Source organism: Salminus brasiliensis, chromosome 8 (genome assembly GCF_030463535.1).
Source record: "Salminus brasiliensis chromosome 8, fSalBra1.hap2, whole genome shotgun sequence".
Lineage (NCBI taxonomy): Eukaryota > Metazoa > Chordata > Actinopteri > Characiformes > Bryconidae > Salminus > Salminus brasiliensis.
The window spans coordinates 2,186,024-2,211,897 of record NC_132885.1 but is presented as its reverse complement, the minus strand read 5'-3'; the positions used below and the strand labels follow the sequence as shown (position 1 = coordinate 2,211,897).

Genomic DNA, 25,874 nt, shown 5'->3' with positions numbered 1-25,874 from the left:
CTCTGAGTCAATGGAGCGTACAGGCTGTGGGTTCAAAAGGAGTGTGTGTGTGTGTGTGTGTGTACAGTATGTGTGCATGCATGGTTTCCTCTCAGGACCACACATAATAAATTGATTATGTGTCTTGCTAAAATATTCAAGAGTCGTCAGATTCGTCTGGATCACAAATGACACTCACACAGATTGTTCCAGGCAGTAGATGCCATGTGTCCAAAAGTTTGTAGACACCTGCTCCTCCAGAGTTGCTTATAGGGAGTTTGTTTTGGCTTCTACTCTTCTGCAAAAAAACTCACTCTAGATTTCACAACATTGCATATGTCCAACATTGCTGTAAGGATGTGATGGCATTCGGCCATGAGAGCATTAGTGAGGTCAGGTACTGATAATGGATGATCCACTGGCGATCAAAAATGCCACCCAGACTTATCCCAGAGGCACTGCTCTACAGCCCAGGGCTGCAGGGCGTTATACCCCTCTATCTACCAATGGGTGCAACTTTAAGTAGCTGAATGCATACATTAGAAGGGGTGTCCACAAACATTCGGACATAGTGTATACATGTATTTATGCATGTATGTATAAGGGGTCTTTTTACGCATTGAAAAGTATCAATGAGAAAACTCAAATTTCAAACCAAGGCAAGGTGTCCCAAAACTTTTGACAGGCAGTGTTATCCCCTAGTAAAACCAAGGCCAACTTTCTGACATTGGGAAAATTCTGGTTGGCGTTGGGATGGTGACTTTAGACCCAGAGCATCCCATTATATTGGCAGTGCTTTTCCATAAGCTCTGCATGTGCAGCAATATGCAAATGTAGTAAAGGGTGCACCCTAAAGTAGCTCATTAAGAGGCGTGTCTGGATACCATCACATACTAAACAGCTGGGGATCATACACTACGTGAGCTTATCCTGTTGCTGGAAGGCATGGAAGTACAACAGCTTGGACATTGTACTGGACATGTCCTTCCTACACCAAAAGGCAGTTGTTCATGCCCAGTTTCACTGGCTATAGACAATTTTCATTGGCTATAACCGGGACCCTTTCAGATTGAGTGACTGACCACTATGCACTACAAGATTACGCTCAGATTCGGGTCGAAAAAATCTAACTATACTTCGACTGATCCGAATCGGGAGGCCAGAAATCCTCGTCTGTGCCCCGCACCCACCTGTAGGGGGAGCCCAGGAGCAACAAAGACCAGCTCTCACATTATGCTGCTTTGTTTTTTTTTTATTATTATATTTTTAATCATTATAATTGTAAAACTATGAAGCCGTATAAATTCTGGCCTGCAGGAGGAGCTGTCCACTCACTGCTCAACCCCAAACTCTGTCTGTCAGAACAGTCATTGGCCCATGAGCTGCTGAATGCTTTCTTTATACTGGCTCATGGTTGAGACATCGGATTGAAGAATGGCGTTCATGTAAATGATATGTAAATGGTAGCAAATTGGGGTGTGGCATTTAAAGATTACATGGTAATGAGGAGAATGTGGGCGGAGCTTATATTTTTTATTACACAACTTTGGAAATAAGGGTCAGTGTTTCTTTAAACCCTACATACTATTCCTGCATCTGTCATGCTGTACTGTGTGACCTGCCCTAAAAGCAACACTCTGGATATAGGTGTGTGTGTGTGTGAGTGTATGTGTGTGTGTGTGTGTGTGTGTGTGTGTGTGTGAGGTGGGGTTAAATTTATCCACTCTGCATACTTCAGCAGGTATGAAAGGGATTAAAGAAGAGGAGAGACAGGTTTACTGATCTTACCGCCAGCAATGAGAGGAAGCAGCAGTGTGTGTGTGTGTGTGTGTGTGTGTGTTACCTGATACAACCTCACCTCACATTCTCAATACCTCTCTCTCTCACTATGTCTATATATACTCTCTCTCTCTCTCTCTCTCTCTCTCTCTCTCTCTGCAACCCCTGTTATCTGGCTCTCCAGATGGCAGAAACATCTGCTGTGCAAATGCTAAAATGAGGCAGAACCGAAGGAACAGGGCAGTTTCAGAACCACACAGAACCGACTCGTCCAAACAGTCAACCTGTATAACAGAGTCAGAAATGCTGTAAAAAATTAATCACTATAGCGGGGGACAGAAGTCAGTGCCCGGTTCAGAACACAGTTTGGACCCTGCGGTTCAGTACGGGTTCAGTACAACAGACCGAAGAAACCCCCCAAATACATAAAACCATCCTGGACTTCTTTCTCTGATTCTGAACAGCCAGCTGTGTGTGAGTCTGTAAACGTAGTGTGGTCTAGCGCCCCCCTGAGGTAGTCAGTGCAGTCTGTAGTGTGTAATGATTAGCATGTCGCATGTGTTTCCATACACACACACATCCTACAAACGTGGACCATCGCCAACACACCGTCCTCGTCCGATCCACCGTCCGATTTCATGGGTTGAAATAGTAAAGTAAAATGGCCAGAATATCGGAAACACTTGTCTATTTTCGACTGTTTCGCTGCAAACTGAACAGAGAGAGATAAGAAGCAACAGAGAATTGAGTGAGTGTATGCTGTCCCCTATACAACCTAGACGACCGTTACCATAGCGATACTCGTTAATCCACAACGTAATTTCCCACAATAGCATGCAAATCCAGCTCATGCTTGTGAAGTTTGGTTCCACACTGGGTCTGTTGATCTTCGTCCGCAATTATCACCAAACCACATGCCGACACTTTGTCCAAATGTGCTATTACACCCCTAATACACTACATGGACAAAAGTATTGGGACACCTGCTCATTCACTGTTTTTTCTGAAAGCAAGGGTATTAAAAAGAGCTGATCCTGCTGTCCAGGGAAGAGGACTTTCTACTAGATTTTGGAGGAGGAGCATTGCTGTGAGGATTTGATTGCATTCAGCGACAAAAGTGTTTAGAGAGGTCAGGTTGTTGGATGATGATCACCACCCCACCTCATCATCCCCAACTCATCCTAAAAGTACTGGCTGGAGCTCCTCCACCATCATTCCAGAGAACACGGTTCTTCCACTGCTCCACAGCTCAACGCTTGGTGCCAATAGGCTTGTGTATAGCAGCTCCAGATATCTGCTCTATTGGCTATACTTCTCTACAGGGTCTAGACAAGCTGTGTGTATGTGCATTTGCACATCTGAGTCAGCAATGGGTGCAACTTGAACCTGGTGTACCTTGTGCTGTTACTTTGGCGTTTAGGAATTTTTAGGCTACAGTCAATCATCATCCCAGATAACATGCTCATGTGGGGTCTATACGGGTAGCCTGCATAACCCTATGCAGCACTGCAACCACCGACCGTTACCTAAAAACCCTAAGAGAGAGCGAGGGAGGCGTGTCAGAAGCTGATTAGCATGATTAGCATTGCTCTTTAATACATAATAAACTCTCAGCAGAGGATAATTACATTTGTTTATCACCAGCGTTTCCCCGTAGGCCAGAATTAGCCTACAACTGCCTGTGCATTTACTCGACAGCTGAATTTCCTTGCATCTAAGGGACACGCAAACTCCACAGTAGTCAACAGTCAGCTTTACTGTAATGAAAATGCAGCTCGCAGCCGCAAGCATTTCTAGCGAAGCTTGGCATCGCGAGGCTTCCCCCTCCAGGCCCAGGCCTTAGCAGCGGGGGCAGGCTGCTGCGTTTGAATAGGGAAGAAAACAGCCGGCGGTTATTCGAGCAGGGGCAGAAATATGCGAGGCTCTTTGTGCAACATGCCGACACTCCGCTCCGAAACAGGAAGTTGAACCTGCCTCGGCATGAGCTGCTCTCGCTGACACGTGGTCATTAAAGAGCCGTAATTGTGGCCAATGTTTCAAAACAGCACAGCCACTTAAGCCTCCACCTATAGACACGGAGGAATTTATGATTAATTTCCATTTCGCGAGGCAGTCAGCCAGTCAGTCCCAGTCTGGCTCCATCCGCCGCAGACGCTTCTGCAGTCCGTGTGGGAACATGTCTTCCCACCTGAGGCAAAATCATCAATTCAGCTAAAGCTCTGGCAGACGACATGACTGTCTCCAACCGAGTACCTCCGTAGTGTTTGAGCTTCGTTTAGTGCATTCACAGAAGGAGATGCAAGGGAATGCACCCTATTGGTCAACAGCTTGGAGTTTGAACTGGAGATTAGGCTAATTAAGCAGATTTTATTAGCGTCACGCAGCAGGACAACCCATCTGGTTGTTGGGTACCTTACTTAGGGGCACCTCAGCCATGAATGGTGGTCCTGGGGACCAAACCAGTTACCTTTCGATCTTGAGCCCACTTCTCCAACCTTTAGGCCACAGCTGGCCCTGCAATTTAGATTCAGTTGGAGACGGGAACTTAAAATGACTCTTATAGGGATGTCCATCTGAGTCGAGCTGAGTACCTTATAGCTGAGAACTGTCCAATAGCGAGCTGATCTGATCTTTGTGCTCCTATGTGATTGGTCAGTTCTTTCGAAAACTGCAATTCTGTGCTATGTTGCTTCTCGACAAACCTGCAGGTGAAATCACAACTGTTTCCCCTCTGACCACTTAGAATCGCTGCCACCTTTTTCAATTTCTCTATATGTCCTATTTTTTTCTCTATTTTTCTATATTTTATTATATTTTATTATTTTATTTATTCAATATTACTCTTTGGGTGTATCTGGGACCTTGAGATCACAATTCCGTTCCACCCTATATACCACATGTGATGCGAATGACAATAAAGTCTCCTGTATCCTTTAATCCAGTCAAACAGGTCCTATAATCGGACATTTTGGACTGATTTCTTTAGTTTGATAGCCTAATGTTAATGTTAATCCACTGTTAATCCAGTCTGATTGACCTCCCTGACTATTCATCTCCTAGTTCCTCTGGGAAAAAGCTCCAGTCAAACCACTTCATATGTGTATGTATAATAGTACACACTCTAAACTGATATCTGTTCAGTGCTGGTTTAAAAGCACTTCCATCATTTATCATCGTTTAATTTCTAACCAGTCATAATTTAAGAGTGAAGACCTGATGGGAGTGTGGTAACGTATCCGAAATGTAATGATAAAATCACTCAGATCACAATTTAGTCCAAGACTAGCCCAAACACTGGTCCATAAGGGTAGAGTGCCCAAACTGAGGTGACATGGAGGCGGTCAGTGTTAGCATAAGCAATAATTTAGACCAAATCCATTGACTTCCTCCAATCCTGGCCTAAGGGCTTCCTCCAAGCCTGGCCTCTTCCAAACAGTGCGCCCTCTGCTGGTAGAAAAGCCCAACAGCTTCTTAACAATTCCAGAAATCATAAATCACAGCCTGAAAGCTCCAGTTAAACGGATTGTGATGTGTCAAACAAGGAACAGAAATGGATGAAGTCCACCAAATCCCTCCATCCGCTGTGGCTCAGAGTAGGGTATTGGTTCCCCTTTTGACTCTTCATCCCTTTAAGTGAGTCTTTCTAATGCTTCAAGTGCTTTAGTTGTTGTCTCTCAGCTTTGGTGGACTGGACTCACATTTTCGGTCCAATTTCTATTGGCAAATGCTCTAGACACTCTGGACAAAAACAAAAAATTCTATATAGGACTGAAAAGGGAGCCGTTGTGGTGCTATAGAACCATATCGAAACAGATCTACATAGAGGTTCTATTGTAGTAGAAGAACCCATAGTTTTACTCAGACAAATAACATTAACACCAAGCATTCAAACGGTTCTTTGAGGTGTCAAGTTTACAATAAAGAACCATTGCCTCTACCATGTAACCCTTAAATGACCCTTTTCTAAGATCATACAAATAAAGGCTTTTAACACAAGCTTTTAATTGACTTAGCAGTGTTACTATTTCGGTCAAAATATTCTGTTAGTACCTGCTCAGCTCTCCAGACACTCATCTGGGCTGATTACTGGCCTTAACTGAACTTAACTCAAGCAGTATGAAGTGAAACCATCAGTGCGCTGACTCAATAACTGCACTGACGGCCACTTAGTGAAAACTACTGCTTACATTATTTAATGAAACATTTAGAAAAATAAAACTATCCTTGTTTTATTACCAGTTTGGGCTCGTCCAACAGTAAGAACAGGCCTCCTTACTCACCGGGGAGAGTCTAAGCTCTTTGAGATTTGGAGTTTACAAAACATCAGATAATAGGATCCACTTTTAGAGACACTACCAGCTAAACATGAACAATAGAGCCTATAGAGAACAGCAGGACCTACACTGGTTTTATTACTCTCTTCAAAGGGCTGCTACATTAGTGATTACGTTGGGGTAATTTGGGGGGTAATTTCGCAAACGCAGTTTAAACAGGGCAAGATCAGTGAAGTGAAGATGTACATGTGTGTCTGAAACACAAAAGCCAGCCTTGTTCTTCTTGCTTCAGGGGTCAGTACCTGGAGCTGACGTCAGGGCATTAAGTACTGGGTCCTAGAAGCAAATGTCAAATGTCACACGTCTCCAGAGACTTGTAGCCCATCTCCGACGCTCAGCAACATTCAAATTTTACCACAGCTTTTCTGTTCCTCCCTATTTTATACATCCACCCTACTTTCTGTTACACTGACACTTGAGTTTCGGCATACTGACGTCACTTGTCACCACTACCGAAGTCCACAAGGCCAGTGTTTAGAGGGTTAATCAACAGGTGTAATTAGTTGTGGCATGTGGAGCTTCATTCCATCTCCAGGGGGTCGCTGGTGGGTTCAGACAGAATACTGTAGAACCACAGTCAGGTCAGGACTGAATTCCGAGGAGATACTGTCTGGTTCAGCCAGCGTTTTGTTGCCACATTTGAGTTGGGACAGAATCTTGAAGGGCTACAGACGAGTTGGATGGACAGAAACTTGTTGGGGTACAGATAGGCTGAGCAGAATTTAGAGAGGCTACTGCTAGAATCATAAGGGCCACAGTCGAGTTGGAAAAGAATCTTGCAGAGCTACAGTTGAGTTGGGAGAGAATCTTGTAGGAATACAGATACAGGAATCATGATGGGATGTAGTCAGGCTGAGACAGAATCTTGTTGGACTATTGTCAGGTTGGGACAGAATGCTGTAGGGCCACAGTTGGTTTGGGACAGAATCTTGTTGCAATACAGTTGTTAAGTTCAGCCAGAAACTAAGAGGCTACAGTCAAACTGGGACTGAATCTTGTCGGCCACATGCAGGTTTGGATTCTAAACTTGGTATTACGAGTCAGATCAGTCTTGGACTGTAACCTTCACAGGCAGTTACTTATTAAAGCTGCAGGACTCACCTTGCTGTAAGATTTTGCCAAAGTATTTGTTGTGACTGGTGCAGTTCCAGCGTCGGAAGCGGAACTGGTACTGGCACTCCCGAACACCCAATCTGGCACCTTTGGCAACTTCGTTGACAATCTCTGGCTGGGTCTGGCACAGTTCGGCCTGTTTGCCAGCCAGACGCTTGGTCTTTCTGCAGATGCTGTTTGGGTCCATGACTAGGGGACTTCCCACTGCCCTGCAGAACACAATCAGATAATCCATCATTTCATTAGATAATCCAGCAGATTCTGCACAGGCAGTGTATATCTTTATCCCTTAGGAAGGACTTATTTATGACAGTAAAGGAAGCTTGTTGTGCTGATTTAAAAAAATGAATAGAAGAGCTGATATTATTTTAAGATGATTTTATTCTCCTGTTCTCCAAAAAGAAAAAAGCACCGATTCATTGTAGAAATTAATTAGAATTAGAATTAAGCAGTGTAGACTTGTCAACCTGTCAATACAGAAAGTAAATTATATAACAAACATTACTTGTATATAATTAATTATGGAATTATGTAGTTCCAACAGAGTAAACCTAGAAGCACCTAAGCGACCCTAAGGGTATGCAACACTCTCAAGACTAGATCTGGTGTTAAGTTACATGAAGCCATGATAAGGATCTTGCCTCTAAGATCTCAATTTCTTGTGGATTCTCCTGGTGCTTCCCATCAGTCAGGCTCACTTAGTAAATTTACACATTTCAAGCTGCTCTGGATAGAAACTCTGTCTAATAAATAAATAAATGGAATTGTAAAGCATTATAAATGTAATGTTCTGGTTCACACCAAGGTCCTGCACACCTCATTACTCACTTCTCGGGTTTGGAAAAGTTCTTCGTTGTTCTTCAGCCATGACAAAGAAAATACACAGAGAAAAGCAAGCTAGACACACTACAATGTCAGCGAAATTATGAAACCTTCAGAGGAGAGAAAGTTGTCTTCATTACTTAGTTCCTTCAGACGTGTCTCTACTGGAGTTAGATGCACTACAATGTCAGTGATGATGGTATAACTGCTTTAACAATAAACAGATTTCAGAAAAAGGCAAAAGCTGAGTCTTAATTGCTGCGTTTTGTCAAAAGTGACGACAGACGTGTGTTTACACTCGGGGGAAACTGTTTACTTCAGCGGTTGATGGGAGAGGAATCGCACTGCCAGGGCTTCCCGTGACAGTCCCTCTGACGTAATGTGAGAACAGTCGAGTCCTCCGGGCCTCTGGCTGGATCGGCTCAGGCTTCTGGCCGGATCGGGCCGCAGAGAGTTTTTATCATTACCGAGCTGTCTGGAGGAGCCGAGGCTGAGAGAGGACACCTCATTGCTTTTCATTCATCCCTGTCAAGGCTAATCTTTCAGGCTAATAGCATTCATCTGCCGCGCGAGTTTGTTTTAAGAAGTCAAATGCACGGCTCTTGCCAACCTCTTCCACGGCGGTCTGACAAGAAATACGAGAGGGGAGATAGCAGGTTCACGAGTGATGAGTCCCATCTTGATTGGCCAAATATTTCATTTAAATAAGAACCACTAATTCAATGGCAGTGTCGAGACCCAGAGCGCTGTAAAAATGTCTTTTGGCAAGATTAGACTCTCGTATGTTCAAGGAGCGTAGTATCAAAAACATATGACTTGGTCATGAAAAAGAAATGGACGTTCAGCACCAGTCCAAAACGCGGACACACCTGAGGTTCTGAGCTAAGTCAGAGACCACCCTTCTTAAACTGAATGTCCAGTTACAAATGGCCACTGCATGAAGGAGCTTAGTTTTTCAGAGTGAGGAAAAAAAGCAGAAAATATATATTTAACTGAAAAATCCATAGAATCCTCAGCAGTCTAATCTACTGTCAGATGTCTGAGTGTTTAGAGCTCCACAGTTGAGATCAGACGAGCTGCTGATTAATCTGATCAGTAAATCCTTTATTTTCAGTATCAGATTCTATAATCAGACTTTCTGGACTGTCTGATTTAGTTTAGTCAGACTTTTCTTAAAATGATGTTTTATAGTGTTTAATATCTTATAATCCAGTCTGATCTCCTCCCTGACCAATCAGCTCCCAGCTCCTTTACAATACTGCAGTCTAATCACTTCCTGTGTGTGTGTGTGTATGAGTGTGTATGTAGTGGTACACACTCTGGACTGGTATCTGTGGTTGTTGGTCTACTGGTGTGTAATAACTGGTTTATAGTGGGTGAATGTGTGTGTGTGTGTGTGTGTGTGATTGAGGTTTCTATAGCATGTGTGTGTGTGTTAGCATTAGCGTTAGCCTCCACTCGGTCCTGAATGGGTTCTTCAGTGCTGGTTTATAAACAGAGAAAGGCGAGCGAGCGGTTCTGCGGTTCTCCCGCTGGTAAAACAGTCAGAGTGTTTCAGTGAGGGTTTTATAAAGGGTCAGATATTATGGTCTGTTTTCAGGTTCCACTGTAAAATAGCTCCACACTGCAGAACATCAACTCCTTTATTTACCTTCTGAGAATGTCCACACTGCTGCTGCTGCAGCCGGCTGGGCTATAATGTCCATTATCGGCTCCTTAAGGACACCAGATGGCCAGGTCTACCAGCTTCTTATGTTCTATGTTTCTTTTGTTATATTTTAACATCATTTTGTAAACTAGCTTAGAAACTCTCTGGAATGATCTTATAGCTAATCTTCAACAACTTGTATGTAATGGATGTTTGAACAGGGAATTCTATGAATTATTATTAGTTTCATAATCTTAAAACTATTTTGTTTTAAAGTCTTGATTCTAAAACCATTAAACCTTGTAAAGATGATGTTGTTTAGGGGTTTACACCTCATGGTTTGTAAGAGTTTAGTAAAACAATTCAAACAATTCATGCCTAGAACTACCCTAAGTGGGCAAGTCAACCAGCTGTTGTCAATCAGAGTCATCAAGGCTCATTTCTTTAAGACGTTCAAACAAGAGATCATTTGGATTAAAAACTGTTTTGGTCGCTGGATGATTCCATTTGTGTTATCTCATCGTTTCAGTGTCTTCACTGTTCTTCTAAAATGTGGAAACCATCGAGAATAACGAGTAGGCGTGTCGAAACTTTTGACTGGTGCTGTATTTTCTCGGGGTGACCGAGGTCACGCATGTGAAAGAAGTCATTTTATGACAGCAGTTGTAACAGCCAGTTATTAGTGACTAACATGCCTTGCACCGTCTCTGCTCTGCACTCTCCGAGCCGTATCACCCCGAGGCTCTGCCGCTTACGACTCTTGGAGTGTCTTCTCCCCCCGGCCGCTATTGACAATACATTGACAATGTTTCTAGGAGACCGCAGTAGGAGGAGGAACACATCATCCCTGACCAAACGCCTAATCCAGCACACACACATATATACTCCCTGTGCGTGATTGGAGCGTGCAGATACAGCTCCTCTATAACTGCTGATTATCTGGTGTGTCACAGCCGTGGGACTTGCAGGCCAGGACCACGCCGCTTTAACACTCGGCTGGAATAACGGCTCAGTTTTACAGCAGGACGCGTAGACTCGTAAAACAAGAGCTGCCTCTCTCTCCAAATCCTGCTTCATTGTTCGGAGGGGCGAGGCTCTTAAAGCACTGGATTTTAAAGCGATAGCTTCATCGACACATTTACACAACCTGCACTGAACCCAGTCAAGCCACAACGTTTGCTTCGCTGGTTCTGCACTGGATCTAAAAAGCAGATGAAGCTCAAACTCCACCAATTAGCATGTTGCTAACTGCACATATAAGTCAACAATGATCATGTGGAGGGGCTTAGTGATCTGACAGACTTGCTGATGTAGTTTCTGATGTTGTATGAATCACTGTTATCTTCAAACATGGAGAAATGGGCTCCTGAGTGACTGTTGCCATGCTCAAGGTTGCAGGTTTAATTCCCAGAGATGCCACAGCCATCTGTCAGTGTCCCAGAGTCCCGGAGACCATTACTGTCTTCTTTCTCCCTGGGTGGGTGGTAGGATGGTCTTCTCTCTTCCCCCACCACTTAGCGTGGGCGATGCTTACCAGTTAGGGTGATTGTTAGCAGACATAACAGAATTAGCAGTTAGTATTTTTGCTCCAAGCATGTTGAGCGCCAGTGGTGTTGTATTTGAGACAATTTGAGAAGATGTGGTTGAGCTTCAAGTGTTTTGGAGGGAGCATCCACCCAGCGCTGGCAGGATTCTGATATACTGGATTTGGAAACGACCAAATTATGGAGACAAATGTAAGGGAAATTAAATTAATTATGGAGAAAATAATTACATTCTAAAAGCATCTTCTGGTGCTGATGATTTGGTGCTGGATGGGCAAAGAGTGTAAATTTAAGAAAGAAATAAGCTGCATGTGGACAAACAATGGAAGGTGTGGGTGAAGGTTTTTTATACAAATCTATAAATAGACTTCTGTTATCACCTATTCTGTTATGATATCGATACTAACCCTCTTAGACTACCAACTGTCTAACCTAAGTACTCGATAGGTGCCTATAAATAACTGATGATATTCCATTTCACTCTTATGTACGTTATTATGTAAGAGTGACTATAGATTACAAAAGGAACAGTTGAATAAAGGCTTAAAAATATATCCTGTGAAAGTAAAATGTGACAGAATGTAAAAGTAAAATACACCAGAGTAATACTCAAATACGTCATGATAATATCAATCAAATGAATCAAAGGTTCAAAGACCTCTCTGGGTTACCTTCCAGACTGTGTACTCTGTACTTTAGCCAATGTTTATTTATAACAGTATGTCAGAAATCACATTAGCAAATCTATTAGAGGTTATTTAATATCAATAAGACAGCATCTTTACCCCAATGCTAACTGGTGGGGTATAGTGTTGTTAGCTATATTAGCCTCATAGTCCAGACATCAAACATGACCACTGCAACGTCCTTATGGTTAGCCTTTTCTTGTGCACCATCAGGCTTCTGCAATTGATCCAGAACACGGCGGCACGGGGTCATCTTCAATGTTTCTAAGTTCAGCCATGTTCATGATATGAAGGTAAACACCAGTGAGTGGCTTAAAAAATGCAAAAAATGTAACTAAATTAAACACAATGTTCAATTCCATCTGGTTTAAACAGATTGTTGCAGTCATATAACGGCATTTTATAGCCAGTCCCCCCCACCCCCCAACACTGGCCTTAGCTATAAGGACTTGCAGCTACATCTGAGGTCTGTGCCTTCTGAAAGCTGTTTTGGTCACATATTACCAGTCATAAAGGTTCAATAAGTCAAAATCAGCTGAGACAAATCAGTAGATGTTTAATGTTTTAATGTTGGATTAGAAAGAGGCTGCCTTGTTACATAAACTTTATCTTGAACTACAGCTAACCAGTACAAGGAACCAGCTTCTACAGGAGATGTTTTCTCCCATGTGAACGATGTGCCAACATGTGAGTTTGTCGTAAACATTTTTTCACTTTTTTTCTGGAACATCTGTGGTGGTCATCTGTTTTCTGCACAGGTAGCATGGAGGACCAACAGTCTACCTAACACCCCAGTGGTTCTCTGTGTTGGTTGAGAACTCAAAAATATTGTAAAACTAACTTTGTTTTATACAGAAGCAACCAAACCACATCCTAGCATACTATATCTACTACTACCACTAATAAAAACTCTTCTAATGGTGGTATACTAGTTTTAGTACATTACTTAGTGTGCTGTTATGCCAATTAAGAGGCAGCCATCTCATGTAGCGGAGATTCTCTGATTTATTTGAATATTTAAATTAATATGGTGTCAAAATAAGATCAGATGTTTTGAGATCTGTTCTGAGCAGAATGAGTAATCAGGAAATCAAACTCTGTAAATGAGAGCACTGCTGTTTAGGTCAATAGTTTGATAAATGGATCCATTAATTTCCTATTTTACACACATAATTACTCTATTTTGCTCTTTATTCAAAAAGTATCTTGCTTATGTTTTGTCTCATGTTTAACATGAAAGTAGGACCTGGTGACTCGATGGATACTGAACAAGAGATTGACACCACATTGCAGTAATATGACACGCCTACTGAAAAGCCCTTTCTCTTGGAGAAAAAACATTTTGCATCATATTTACACCATACATTCTTTGCCAGACTGAAAAATCTGTATTATTTTTCTAAATTGCGTTTAAACTAAATATGAGAGTGGTTATGAGTGTAATTTTAATCTTTTCTATTGTATGCATTCTTAAACTTTAGATTACGAAAGAAACAGTTAAATAAAGGCTTACAAATATCCTGTGAAAGTGGAACATGAAAATACTTTAAAAGTAAAATACTCAGAGTAATACTTAAATACTTCATGATAATATGAAGGAATCAAAGCATTCTCTCTTCACTGGCTTCCTGACCTCTGCTGACCACATCAGATTTAAACCCCTGACGCTGGCCTACAAAGCCAAGACTGGACCAGCCAGCCCCTCCGTACTTGACGACCCACCATCCTTTAAGATCCACGGAAGACGAGCGTCCAGACTTTTTACTGTCCTGCACCGAAGTGGTGGAACGAACTTCCCCTGGGTGTCTCCGATACGCTTGTGGGTATTTTTCATGTGTAAGTTGCTCTGGAGAGGAGCGCAGCTAAATGCCTTCAAAGTAAATGTTGCATCAGCATCATGCAAAAACATTGCATCTCCATTTTTGCTGTTTTTCTCCATGTTCTGTTCTTTACATTGTATCAGAATTTCATGATGAACGAACCAATAGAAATGCTCCAAAATAGCTTGGACTCAAATATTTTTACATTGACGTCCATTGAAAGTTAAGACGTTTTTTTTCCTTCTCCTGTAAAGTTGCTGTTTTGGAGATACGAGGTGATTTTCTGCAGAACTGTTGCTTTAAAGGAAGTTCTGAACATCACCTCAGCCTGATGAGGGCTGGCAGGGGCGGATATGTGGTTCGAAATTGGTCTGAGTAATACAAAGATATTTGTTTTTGTCTTGGTCGACCAGTCCCGTCCTCAGGCTCTAATCGAAACCAGCCGTGACTCGTGAAGGACACCGAGGAAGACTGAGCTGGACAAATGCCCCGAACAGCTCGTTGGGCTTTTGGGCTGATCTGGGTTCAGTGCTGAACTGATATGAGCGGGTTCTGTCCTGATGGCTGAGGTTTGGATGTAGGCAACGCAAGCTGGACCGAGATTCGTATCAAGACAGGAATAAACGCCAAGCAGATCAGACCTCAGCAGAGCAAAGCAAGTAACAGCACGTACACTCAGCTACGAAGGTTACATACTGGAACCTTTCTGATGCTATACTGAACCAGTTTTAACTTACTACTAATAATCATGATAATATTAACAATAATGATTTTTTTCTATATACACTGGGGTCACTGGGTTTGAGAGAAAGTGAGAGAGAAAGAGAGATTCAGACAGATAATGACAGAGAGAAAATTAAAGGGTGACAGAAGATGGCAGAAGAGAGTGAGATGCTTTATAAAGAAAACAAAGAGAAAAACTTAGAGAAAGAGAAAGAAGAAAGAACAAAAGGAAATAAAGACAAAAGAAAGAAAGAACAAAGAAAAAGGTTTGAAGAACAAAGCAAAGAAGGAAGAAAGGAAATAAGAACTAAACAAAAATAAATAGGAAAGAAATAAATTAAAGAAAGAAAGAAAAGAAGAAAGGAAAATATAAAAATGAAAAAAAAGCAACTAAAGAAACATAAAGAAAAAAGCCGACAGGTGAGAGAGAGAAAACAGGAAAACAGAGCAGCAGAAATATGAGGGTGACGGAGAGAGCAAGAGAGAGAAATACAAAAGAGAGAGAGAGAGAGAGAGAGAGAGAGGGGCAGGAAACGAGAGAGGGACGTAGAGGGAAAGAGGAAGAGAATGAAAGATGAGGGCGAGAGATAGAGAGAGAGAGAGAGAGAGAGAGAGAGAGAGAGAGAGAGAGAGAGAGGAGTGTTTTGGACCCCATCCTGTGACCCTGAAAATATAGGAACCGGCCGATTTGTGATAAGACATCATCATCCTGATAATCTCTCTCTCTCTCTCTCTCTCTCTCTCTCTCTCTCTCTCGTTCTCTCTCACTGTGTGTAAGTGTGTAATCACAGCATCAGCGCGGCCGCAGTGACGGCGTGTAATCAGAACCAGGCAGAGCGGGTCTGTGTGTGTGTGTGTTTGTGTGTGTGTGTGTGTGTGTGTGTGTGTGATGGATCATAAAGATAATAGAGACGGGAACAGAGCGGGAAACTGATTAAGAGGAGCTATCCAAACAGACACACAACCACACTCACACACACACACACACACACACACACTCACACACACACACACACACTCACATGCGCATGCCTACACAGCCTCAGGTTTCAGTATGAGTGGCGCGGCCGCAGGGAGATAAGTCTCGGAGAGAGAGAGGGAAATTCATCCCGTCCTAATCCTCAAACTATGCTGGATATGTGTTGGGTCGCACGGCGCCGCAGCGGCAGCGGGGTCAGGACTGTGGTGTGTGGCGCTCCGCCATGGCCCAGTCACACAGCCCGGTACTAAATCACACCGCTCCGACCGCAGCGTCACACACGACAACCAGGCGGCGGGTCACGACCTGAACTGGGAGCAGGGGTGTGTGTTGGGAACTGGGTGTACTGGAGTGAAGTGATGCGTATTAGGGTAGTGAAATAAACACAGCTCTGAATCTGCCATACCCTACTACACCAACATCCAATAAAGAGTCAGCGCTGCTCAGTCTACCTGTAATTAACTCTATATAACATTAGAATAAACCCCAAAAAACATAAAGTCAGTGGTCAGTGAGAGTGTCTACCTGTAATTAACTCTATATAACATTAGAATAAACCCAAATACACATAAAGTCAGTGGTCAGTGAGAGTGTCTACCTGTAATTAACTCTATATAACATTAGAATAAACCCAAATACACATAAAGTCAGTGGTCAGTGAGAGTGTCTACCTGTAATTAACTCTATATAACATTAGAATAAACCCAAATACACATAAAGTCTGTGGTCATTGAGAGTGTCTACCTGTAATTAACTCTATATAACATTAGAATAAACCCAAATAAACATAAAGTCAGTGGTCAGTGAGAGTGTCTACCTGTAATTAACTCTATATAGCATTAGAATAAACCCAAATAAACATAAAGTCAGTGGTCAGTGAGAGTGTCTACCTGTAATTAACTCTATATAACATTAGAATAAACCCCAAAAAACATAAAGTCAGTGGTCAGTGAGAGTGTCTACCTGCAATTAACTCTATATAACATTAGAATAAACCCAAATAAACATAAAGTCAGTGGTCAGTGAGAGTGTCTACCTGTAATTAACTCTATATAACATTAGAATCAACCCAAATACACATAAAGTCTGTGGTCATTGAGAGTGTCTACCTGTAATTAACTCTATATAACATTAGAATAAACCCAAATAAACATAAAGTCAGTGGTAAGTGAGAGTGTCTACCTGTAATTAACTCTATATAACATTAGAATCAACCCAAATAAACATAAAGTCAGTGGTCAGTGAGAGTGTCTATCTGTAATTAACTCTATATAACATTAGAATAAACCCAAATAAACATAAAGTCAGTGGTCAGTGAGAGTGTCTACCTGTAATTAACTCTATATAACATTAGAATAAACCCCAAAAAACATAAAGTCAGTGGTCAGTGAGAGTGTCTACCTGCAATTAACTCTATATAACATTAGAATAAACCCAAATAAACATAAAGTCAGTGGTCAGTGAGAGTGTCTACCTGTAATTAACTCTATATAACATTAGAATAAACCCAAATACACATAAAGTCTGTGGTCATTGAGAGTGTCTACCTGTAATTAACTCTATATAACATTAGAATAAACCCAAATAAACATAAAGTCAGTGGTCAGTGAGAGTGTCTACCTGTAATTAACTCTATATAACATTAGAATAAACCCAAATACACATAAAGTCTGTGGTCATTGAGAGTGTCTACCTGTAATTAACTCTATATAACATTAGAATAAACCCAAATAAACATAAAGTCAGTGGTAAGTGAGAGTGTCTACCTGTAATTAACTCTATATAACATTAGAATCAACCCAAATAAACATAAAGTCAGTGGTCAGTGAGAGTGTCTATCTGTAATTAACTCTATATAACATTAGAATAAACCCAAATAAACATAAAGTCAGTGGTCAGTGAGAGTGTCTACCTGTAATTAACTCTATATAACATTAGAATCAACCCAAATAAACATAAAGTCAGTAATCAGTAAGAGTGTCTACCTGTAATTAACTCTATATAACATTAGAATAAACCCAAATAAACATAAAGTCAGTGGTCAGTGAGAGTGTCTATCTGTAACTAACTCTATATAACATTAGATATGTATATATATTCTTACGCTTGTCCATTTTCCCTGCTTAATGACCTGCACTTGTTCACTTGCTGCCTAATATATCCACCCCTTGACAGGAGCCAGGTTATGTAGTTATTATTGGCTATTGTAAATTTCTGCAATGTAAAATTCATATCAGAATGCAAAAAATAAATAAATAAATAAAAACCCACACCTCAGTCACGCTGAGAGCAGCGGCCAGAGGCGAAACACAGTAAGCTTGGGCCGCGGGGCCAAACGCCTGTCAGCTAAACGTTATCTGATCCCATCTCTCACGGCCCCTTGATTGGAAAACTCTCCGTCCTCCAAATGAGATGCAACTTCTGCAGAAAAAAAGCTGTGTGAAGAGCAGCGTGCGAGCGGTGAAGAGAGGGCATTGTGTGTCCAGAGACGAGCAGACCTGGAGATAGTTGAACGCAGATGCATGCTGACAGTCAAAAGTTTAAGGACGCCTTGCCTTCTGTTGAAACTTGCAGAGCAATGTTTGATTGTTAATGTTGTTCAATGAAATGAGCGCCCATGCTGTGGCTACATTTACATAGCCAGCAGTTACTGTGTCCTCAAAAATCAACAAAAAGTTTTTAGCTTTTCGCTTTGTGACTCACAGATCTTTAGGGTTTACTGAAGTTCTGATATCTAGAACCGAGTTCCCATCTCATATGTAGATACAAGCTCAAGCCACGACTGAGGACTCCCTCCCGTCTGGCGCCTGTCTCCTCTCCACTTCAGCAATTGGCTACATTGGTTAAATACTATGTTGGTGGGCGGCGGACAGCGGATCTCCCTGGCTGCAGTGCTGCACTCCCGTCCATCCCAGCACCCGGGCATTAAATACTACAGTGAAGAAGATGGGTGATGGGCGCTGGATGAGTGGGATGACGGAGAGTGAGGGTCAGTCGCTCCCCCCAGTTGTGGCTCGAGCTTTAGCTCGCCAGGTTTAGCTTTAGGTTGAACTCTCCAGGATGCTCAGATTTAAAGAGAGAGGGTGGAGCCATGTTAGCCTTCTGATTGGTCAGGGGTATGCTAATGTATGCTTGGGCGGTATAGTGGTAATACTGTATACCGAAGTACTTAAACATGTTGACGGTATCTCCAAATAATGACGACGTATCTGATGTGTCAGATATCTGTTCTGCATCTATCTAGTACACAGCCAAAGAGCCACAGGTAGGGGGCGCTGTGGGCGCTCGCTGATTGGTGATTTCACGCTCTGAAAATAGTGGAGAACACTCTTATGACCATTCCCTCGACTCTGTGCTCTCAGATATGAGGCTTTCTCTAAACGGGTGGGTTTGGGCCTCAGTTAGCAGGAGCTGTAGCCGAGCTAGTTAAGCAAGTTAACCTAGCTTAGCGATTGGCTACAGATCCAAAACCATTGAAATTATTTTACCCTAAGCTGATGTAAACCTGACCCACTTTTAGGACCACCCATTCCACATGAAGAGGACAGCAGGGATTACTGGTAAAATACAGCAGACAGCAGTTTATTAGACGTTGGGAAGATCTTCATAAAACATCATTTGTACATCTGTCTCAAACATCAAAGACATCAAAGTTAGAGTCTTGGAGACAGGGAAGTATTAAATTAGTGTGTCTTAAAGACAAGACATCCATTTGTATCAAGTAGGTTTCATGGCTTACTCATATCAACACCATGTCTTATTAATTCAGTCAATTCAATTCAATAATTCACCTTTTTTAATTATTCAGAACTTATCAAATTCATGACTCCTTTAGCTTGACCATAGGTGGGTTCACTTCTTCAATTATTCAGTTCTTCAGTAACCTTATGTTGAACTGGCCCTGCAACCCGACAACCTGGTGGTTCAGCACCTGGTCTGCTTGAACACTGTACTGTACATCCTGTACATCTGCACTCCTGGACACTCCTACTGACACGTTACTTTACTTTAATATCAATATACATACATATTTATTCAGTATTGTCATCTGTCTGCTTCATTCCTTATTCTTTATAACTGCACTGCCTTTCATCTCATTGTTGTTATTATTATAATTATTGTATTGTATTTGCTGTGCTGTATTGTGCTGTACTGGCTGCTAAATTTCCTTGGAATTTAATATAGTATCCATGATCCATGCATCCTTCCATCTATCCGTCCATCTACCCACCCATCCATCCACCCACCAATCCATCCATCCATCCACCCACCAATCCATCCATCCATCCATCCACCCAGCCATTCATCCAACCCATCCATGCATCCACCTACCTACTTACCCATCCTCCCACCCATGTTCCATCCATCCATCCATCCACCCACTCACCTACTCATCCATCCATCCATCCACCCACCCACCCACTCACCTACTCATCCATCCATCCATCCATCCATCCATCCATCCACCCATCCACCCACTCATCCATCCATCCATCCATCCTGGAGCTGCAGTACTTTATTTTACTCCTAAATAGAAGCTCCAGTTCTGATGTCCCAATACTTCTGTCCGTCTAGTGTATATTGGAGCAGTACTGAGAACTCTATTATGGGGAATATAAATATTGTGTTATTGAACACACGGAACACACATCCACAGTGCAGGTTAGAAAAAGTAAGTAAACCCCTGAAGTGAAAGGAGCATTATGCGTAATTGGGCATTTCTTGCTCCTGGACTCACATTTTACCTGCATTTCTGGACAAGCTGAAAGATCCAGAACCGTTACTGAAAGCTGAAGAAGCCTGTGAACTGAGACAGTCAAGTAATACTGCAGGACTTTATACTAATATGACTCAGATTACGCAGCGTTACACAGCTCTCACGAGCATTTTCCCAAAGCAGTTCAAAGTAGTGAACTACAGAGTGAACAGGGTGTGATTCTGGACACAGCCAGATGTTAGTAGGTCAGTAAGTACACGCTACACAAACACAGTGCTGTCTAGGTGATCATACAGAGACACTCAGGGCTTGCTAGGAGAAGACATATGTGGACTTGGCTGTGAGTGGACAAACACACACACACACACACACACACACCTGTCCAGCAGACTCCTGGCCGTGTGCCAAATCATGACCCCGGAGGATCGTAGAGCTGCAGCTTCACTCATCCAGCGGCCTTTCATCTGAACGCCCGTCATACACACTCAGCACGCTGTCCCTCACACACACTCAGCACCAGCCGGCCAGACCACAGAGATAACCCGCTGCTCACAGAAAGCATCATTGTCTCTCCAAACTCCACTGGACCTCCAGGTGTGTGTATGTGTGTGTGTGGAGGGGTGGGGTGGGGGGCAGGGAATGCCCGATATAACAGCGTATTTTTCTCTGATATTTTCCTTTGTATAATTGATATCCCAGTTGACCGCAATATGCAGTTTGCCCTATATATGAGGGTATGGATATCTACTGGCATGTGCAAAAGTCTCAGTCTCCTCTAATATTCAGCGCTTAATGTAAAAATTGCAATGCAATTTTTGACAAAAGTATTGGAACACCTGCTCATATATATATATACTGATTCTCAGAGGAGAGCAAGTGTCCCAATACTTTTGTCAAAGTAGTATATGTACATATATACATACACCATTGCTTCAAGAGTATTAAAAAGAGTTTATCCTGCTACTTCTACTACATTTAGAAAGGGGCATTGCTGTGAGGATTTGATTGCATTTAGTGTCCCCAACTCATCCCAACGTACTGGATGGAGTTCCACCATCATACCAGAGAACACAGTTCTTCCACTGCTCCACAGCTCAATGCCGGGGGTCTTTATACCCACCTCTAGCCCACGCCTGAGCCAATAGGGTCATCATGTTTATCTCCAGAGAGTCCTATTCTATTGGCAGTACTTCTTTACTACAGGAACTAGACAAACTGTATAACAAAAGGTGCAACTTAAAGTAGCTGAATGCATTCATATTAGAAGGGGTGTCCACAAACATTTGGACATAACGTGTGTATACATGCATAAGCACAGTTCAATGGAAAGTCCACTGGTTTAAAAGGTGAAGCTGTAGTCAAACAAAGAGTGGAGTTAGGTGGGTTTGGTGTGGAACGCTCGGTTCTAGATAACCTCCCCCAGTTAGAGCTGTGTTAGAGCTGTGTGTGTGTGAGTGTGTGTGTGTGTGTGTGTGTGTGTATATACATCTACAGTATTTATAGACTCTTTTATTAAAGTCGTTAAAAATGGCCTGTTTCATTCAGTTCTCATTCCGCGCCACATGTTCTAGACACCAAAGACAACCCAACGTTGAGCTGTAAACACACTCATTCTCACACACCCACGCTCACACACACACACACACACACACACTAACAAGTGCAGCTCTCCGACGCAGCAGCAGGTCTGAGCTTCATTCAGGAACTAATGAGGTGTAAATGTGGAATAAAGGGAGGTTTAACGACGCCCTCGTTTAAAGGAACGTGTTGCTTTAACCGTCCTGCCTCTGTTTATCAAACACACGCCTCAGTGTGAGCTCGTAGCTCCAGGACTGTGGCGCGGCCAACAGGTTTATGATGACACCCATTGCCTGCAGGTCTACCTCAAATTCCAACGGTGACCCCCCCTAATGTTTCTACCTGCCAATTAACTCCTACACCTCCAGCTAAAAGTGAATTCAGGTTATTCAATCAGCCGAATTCCAAAATTCCTGCTCCTACAGACGGCTTTACCTCGGGTTTCTCTTCGCTCTCGGTGCCAAGGTTCATTTAAAAAGCAACGGTGCTCCCAAATATATAGCGTGAACCCCTTAGATCATAGATTTATCCATATTAAGACATATGGTTTGTAGCTACTATGAATTATTCAATAACCACTATGTATTGTTCAGTACTTACTGTGGTTTCCTCAGTAACCACTATTCATTTAGGATCTACTATTACTTATGCAGTAACTACAATGAATTATGTAGTATCTACTACAAATTATTTAACTTCTATTATGAATTATTTTAATTTGTACTATTTTCAGGTATCACTATAAAGTATGAGGTGACTATTATGAATATGAATTACTCATAATCTAGTCTAATTTAGTTAATTAATAGTTAGTTAGAACTTTTTAGTTAAAAATTTTAGTTAGTTAAAACAATTACTATGCCTTATTCAGTATCTAGTATGAATTCATTAGTATCCACTATGAATTATTTAGTATCTCCTATGAATTACCCAGAATCTACTATGAATTATTCAGTAAATAAACTACTGAGTTGTTTTATTTTTGCAATTATTAATCAGTATCTATTATCCTTTATATTCAGTATTCACTATAAAGTATTCAGTATGTACTATAAATTATTTAGTATCCACTATGAGTTATTCAGTATCTACTCCAAACTATCCAGTAACTACTAACAACTAATCAGTATCTACTATAATTTATTAAGTTATTCACTGTGAATTATTGAGAATCTATTATGAATTATTCAGTATCTACTAAGAATTATTAAGTATCCACTATGAATTCCAATTGAAGTCAAAATCTACTACAGATTATTCAGTACCTACAATGAATTATTCAGTAACTACTAGCAATTACTCAGATTAGTCAGTGTCTACTATCGTTTATCCAGTATATACTGTAAATTATTAAGAAACTACTATAAATGATTTAGTAACTACTAAGAATATTGAGTATCTACTATGAATAATTCAGTAACTACTAACAATTAGTCAGTGTCTACAATTATTAATCCAGTATTCACTGTGAACTATTAAAAATATGCTATGAATTATTTAGCAACTAAGAATTATTCAGTATCCACTATGAATTCTTGAGAATCTACTATGTATTCTTTAGTAACTGTTAAGAGTTATTCAGTATCCACTATGAATTATTAAGAATCTACTATAAATAATTTAGTAACTGCTAAGAATTATTCAGTATCCACTATGAATTATTAAGAATCTACTATAAATAATTTAGTAACTGCTAAGAATTATTCAGTATCCACTATGAATTATTAAGAATCTACTATAAATAATTTAGTAACTGCTAAGAATGATTCACTATCAACTATGAATTATTAAGAATCTACTATGAATAATTTAGTAACTGCTAAGAATTATTGAGTATCCACTATGAATTAGGCAGCATCTACTATGAATTATTCAGTAACTACTAACAATTAGTCAGTGTCTACAATTATTTATCCAGTATTCTCTGTGAACTATTAAAAATATGCTATGAATTATTTAGCAACTAAGAGTTATTCAGTATCCACTATGAATTCTTGAGAATCTACTATGGATTCTTTAGTAACTGCTAAGAGTTATTCAGTATCCACTATGAATTATTAAGAATCTACTATAATTAATTTAGTAACTGCTAAGAATTATTTAGTAACTACTATGAATTATTATGAATCTACTATGAATAATTCAGTAAGTATTAAAAATGGTTCAGAATTCAATATAACTCATTTTTCTTTTCAACAAATTCTTCAAGAACCACTATTACGCATTCAGTATCCACTGTGAATTATTCCGCACCTAAGGCGTACTGTAGCTTTCTGAAGTGAACAGAAGTGTGGGCCCACCAATATCAATTTAATATAAAAATGATAAAAAATATCAATTTAATGTTCATAAAACTGACACACGCTAACCATCGCCCTCGTCATGCACAGCCCAGCTCAGATACACATCTGGAGTGCAGTCCCAACATCAGGAGAGATGACATTAGGTGAGAGGTATTAGGGTCAGTAAGAGGGAAGTCTGAGGATACTGGAACAGGTTTGGGGGATTTGAAGAGTGTGCATCATCACGTGCCAATGCTAACCTGATCTGAAAGGTGATTTGTCATATTTTCCTCTCTGTTCATGTCTACACTAGCAGTGCTATTGGGGGCAGACTGATGAACACACACACACACACACACACACACACACACACACACAAGCAAACTTGATTTGGTGACTCATAGATTAAACTGTGAGGCTAATGCTCCTCCAAGCTGCCTGTAAATAATAACACTAGTAGAAATGCAGTGAGGGACACAGTGAGGGACACAGTGAGGGACACTTCCCTGGGCTAGTACTCACCACCACAGTCCAATGATGTTGACCGGGCAGAGCAGGATGAAGAAGAAAGCCAGCTGGGTTCTAGATTTGGGGATCATGGCAGAGTCTGATGTTGGTTCTCCTCAAACCCACAGTCTAATAATCCAGACCAGCCCCCCACGTTTCTCTGCTAATCTGGGACGAGTTGGTCTTCAGCAGCCCACCTCAGCATGCGCGTGCGTCCTCCTCACCATTCCCTTCATCCCGCTGCTCTCTCTGATAATCCTCATGGCCAGACTGGAGGACTGGACTTCCCCACGCAAAACCTGCTCGAGAAGGTCAATGCATGTGGGCCCACCGACACCGCAGAGCCCCCCGGGTTTGCAGAAACGGTGCACAAAAGGCGCGCGAGGCCAAGTCTCCAAACTTCCAAAGCTTGCTCATGCAGCAGTAAGCTCCAGGTGACGAACCCAGCGCGCTTGGTGAACGCGCGCCCGTGTGTTTGTGTGTGTGTGTGTATGTGTTCAGACCCTGTGTAGCTCAATGCTCGTGCACTTCAGGAGAAACGAGAGAAGAAGAGTGGAGCAGACAAGAGCAGGAACGCGCGCGCTCTCTCTCTCTCTCTCATCAGGGTCTTGCCTTGCTTAGGCTCTTCTGGAGCTTCCTCGAGCTTCCTCGCTGCGCCCGTGATGTACTCGCGCGCAGAAGGAGGAGGAGGAGGAAGGTGAGACACACAGCGAGAGAGAGAGAGAGAGAGAGAGAGAGAGAGAGAGCGAAAGCAACGACAGAAAACACATGCGCGCAATGCACGCCTCCAAAGGTCCCCCCATGTGCACGTGCGCGCGCGCGGTTAGATCACTCCTGGAATAGCCTACCTGGAAATTAAAGGAGGCTTTGCTCTGCAGCTTCACGTTTGGACACGATGAAGAAGCACCGCGTGCGTAATGGGGTCTAAGAACCAGAGCGCGCGGTTATTGCCAGGGAGTGACGTCACGGCCCAGCGTCCTCATGTTCCCGGTGACTAAAATATGAGAGTGGGATCAGACTGTTCAGCAACTGGGTTGTTACTGGGACCCAGTTGTGCTTCCCAAACTGGCCCGGTCATTACAGTCCACCCTCCAGGCCCCCCGTGTGCAGTGTGCAACCCAAATGGGGCCCCCATGTTTAATGTTGGTCCCATCACTGATCCTGGTGGGCATCCATATATGAGGCCAACGTTGAACCTGTGGTCAGAACTTTCTGGTTCCCAGTTGGGCTACCCATACAGTCCCCACATTGGCTGGATGTTCAAAAAAATGAGTGACATCATACATTTTTACTAGGTAATAGACAAGGACCCTTTTTTTGGGAGGGGGCGGGGTTATAAAATCAACACAATCTTAAAATGATT

The 25,874-nt window shown here is 42.0% G+C and overlaps 1 protein-coding gene across 1 annotated transcript in view; it reads right to left on the bottom strand.

The window, feature by feature from the left end:
- Positions 1 to 24,603, bottom strand: part of wnt6b (wingless-type MMTV integration site family, member 6b) — a 32,950-nt gene extending 8,347 nt beyond the window's left edge. The window contains exons 1-2 of the mRNA XM_072684974.1: positions 24,527 to 24,603; positions 7,194 to 7,414 (exon numbers count right to left, since the gene is read on the bottom strand). Of these exons, the coding sequence (XP_072541075.1) occupies positions 7,194 to 7,414; positions 24,527 to 24,603 (298 nt within the window). The remainder of the gene's footprint in view (positions 1 to 7,193; positions 7,415 to 24,526) is intronic.
- Between the last annotated feature and the right edge of the window lie 1,271 nt (positions 24,604 to 25,874).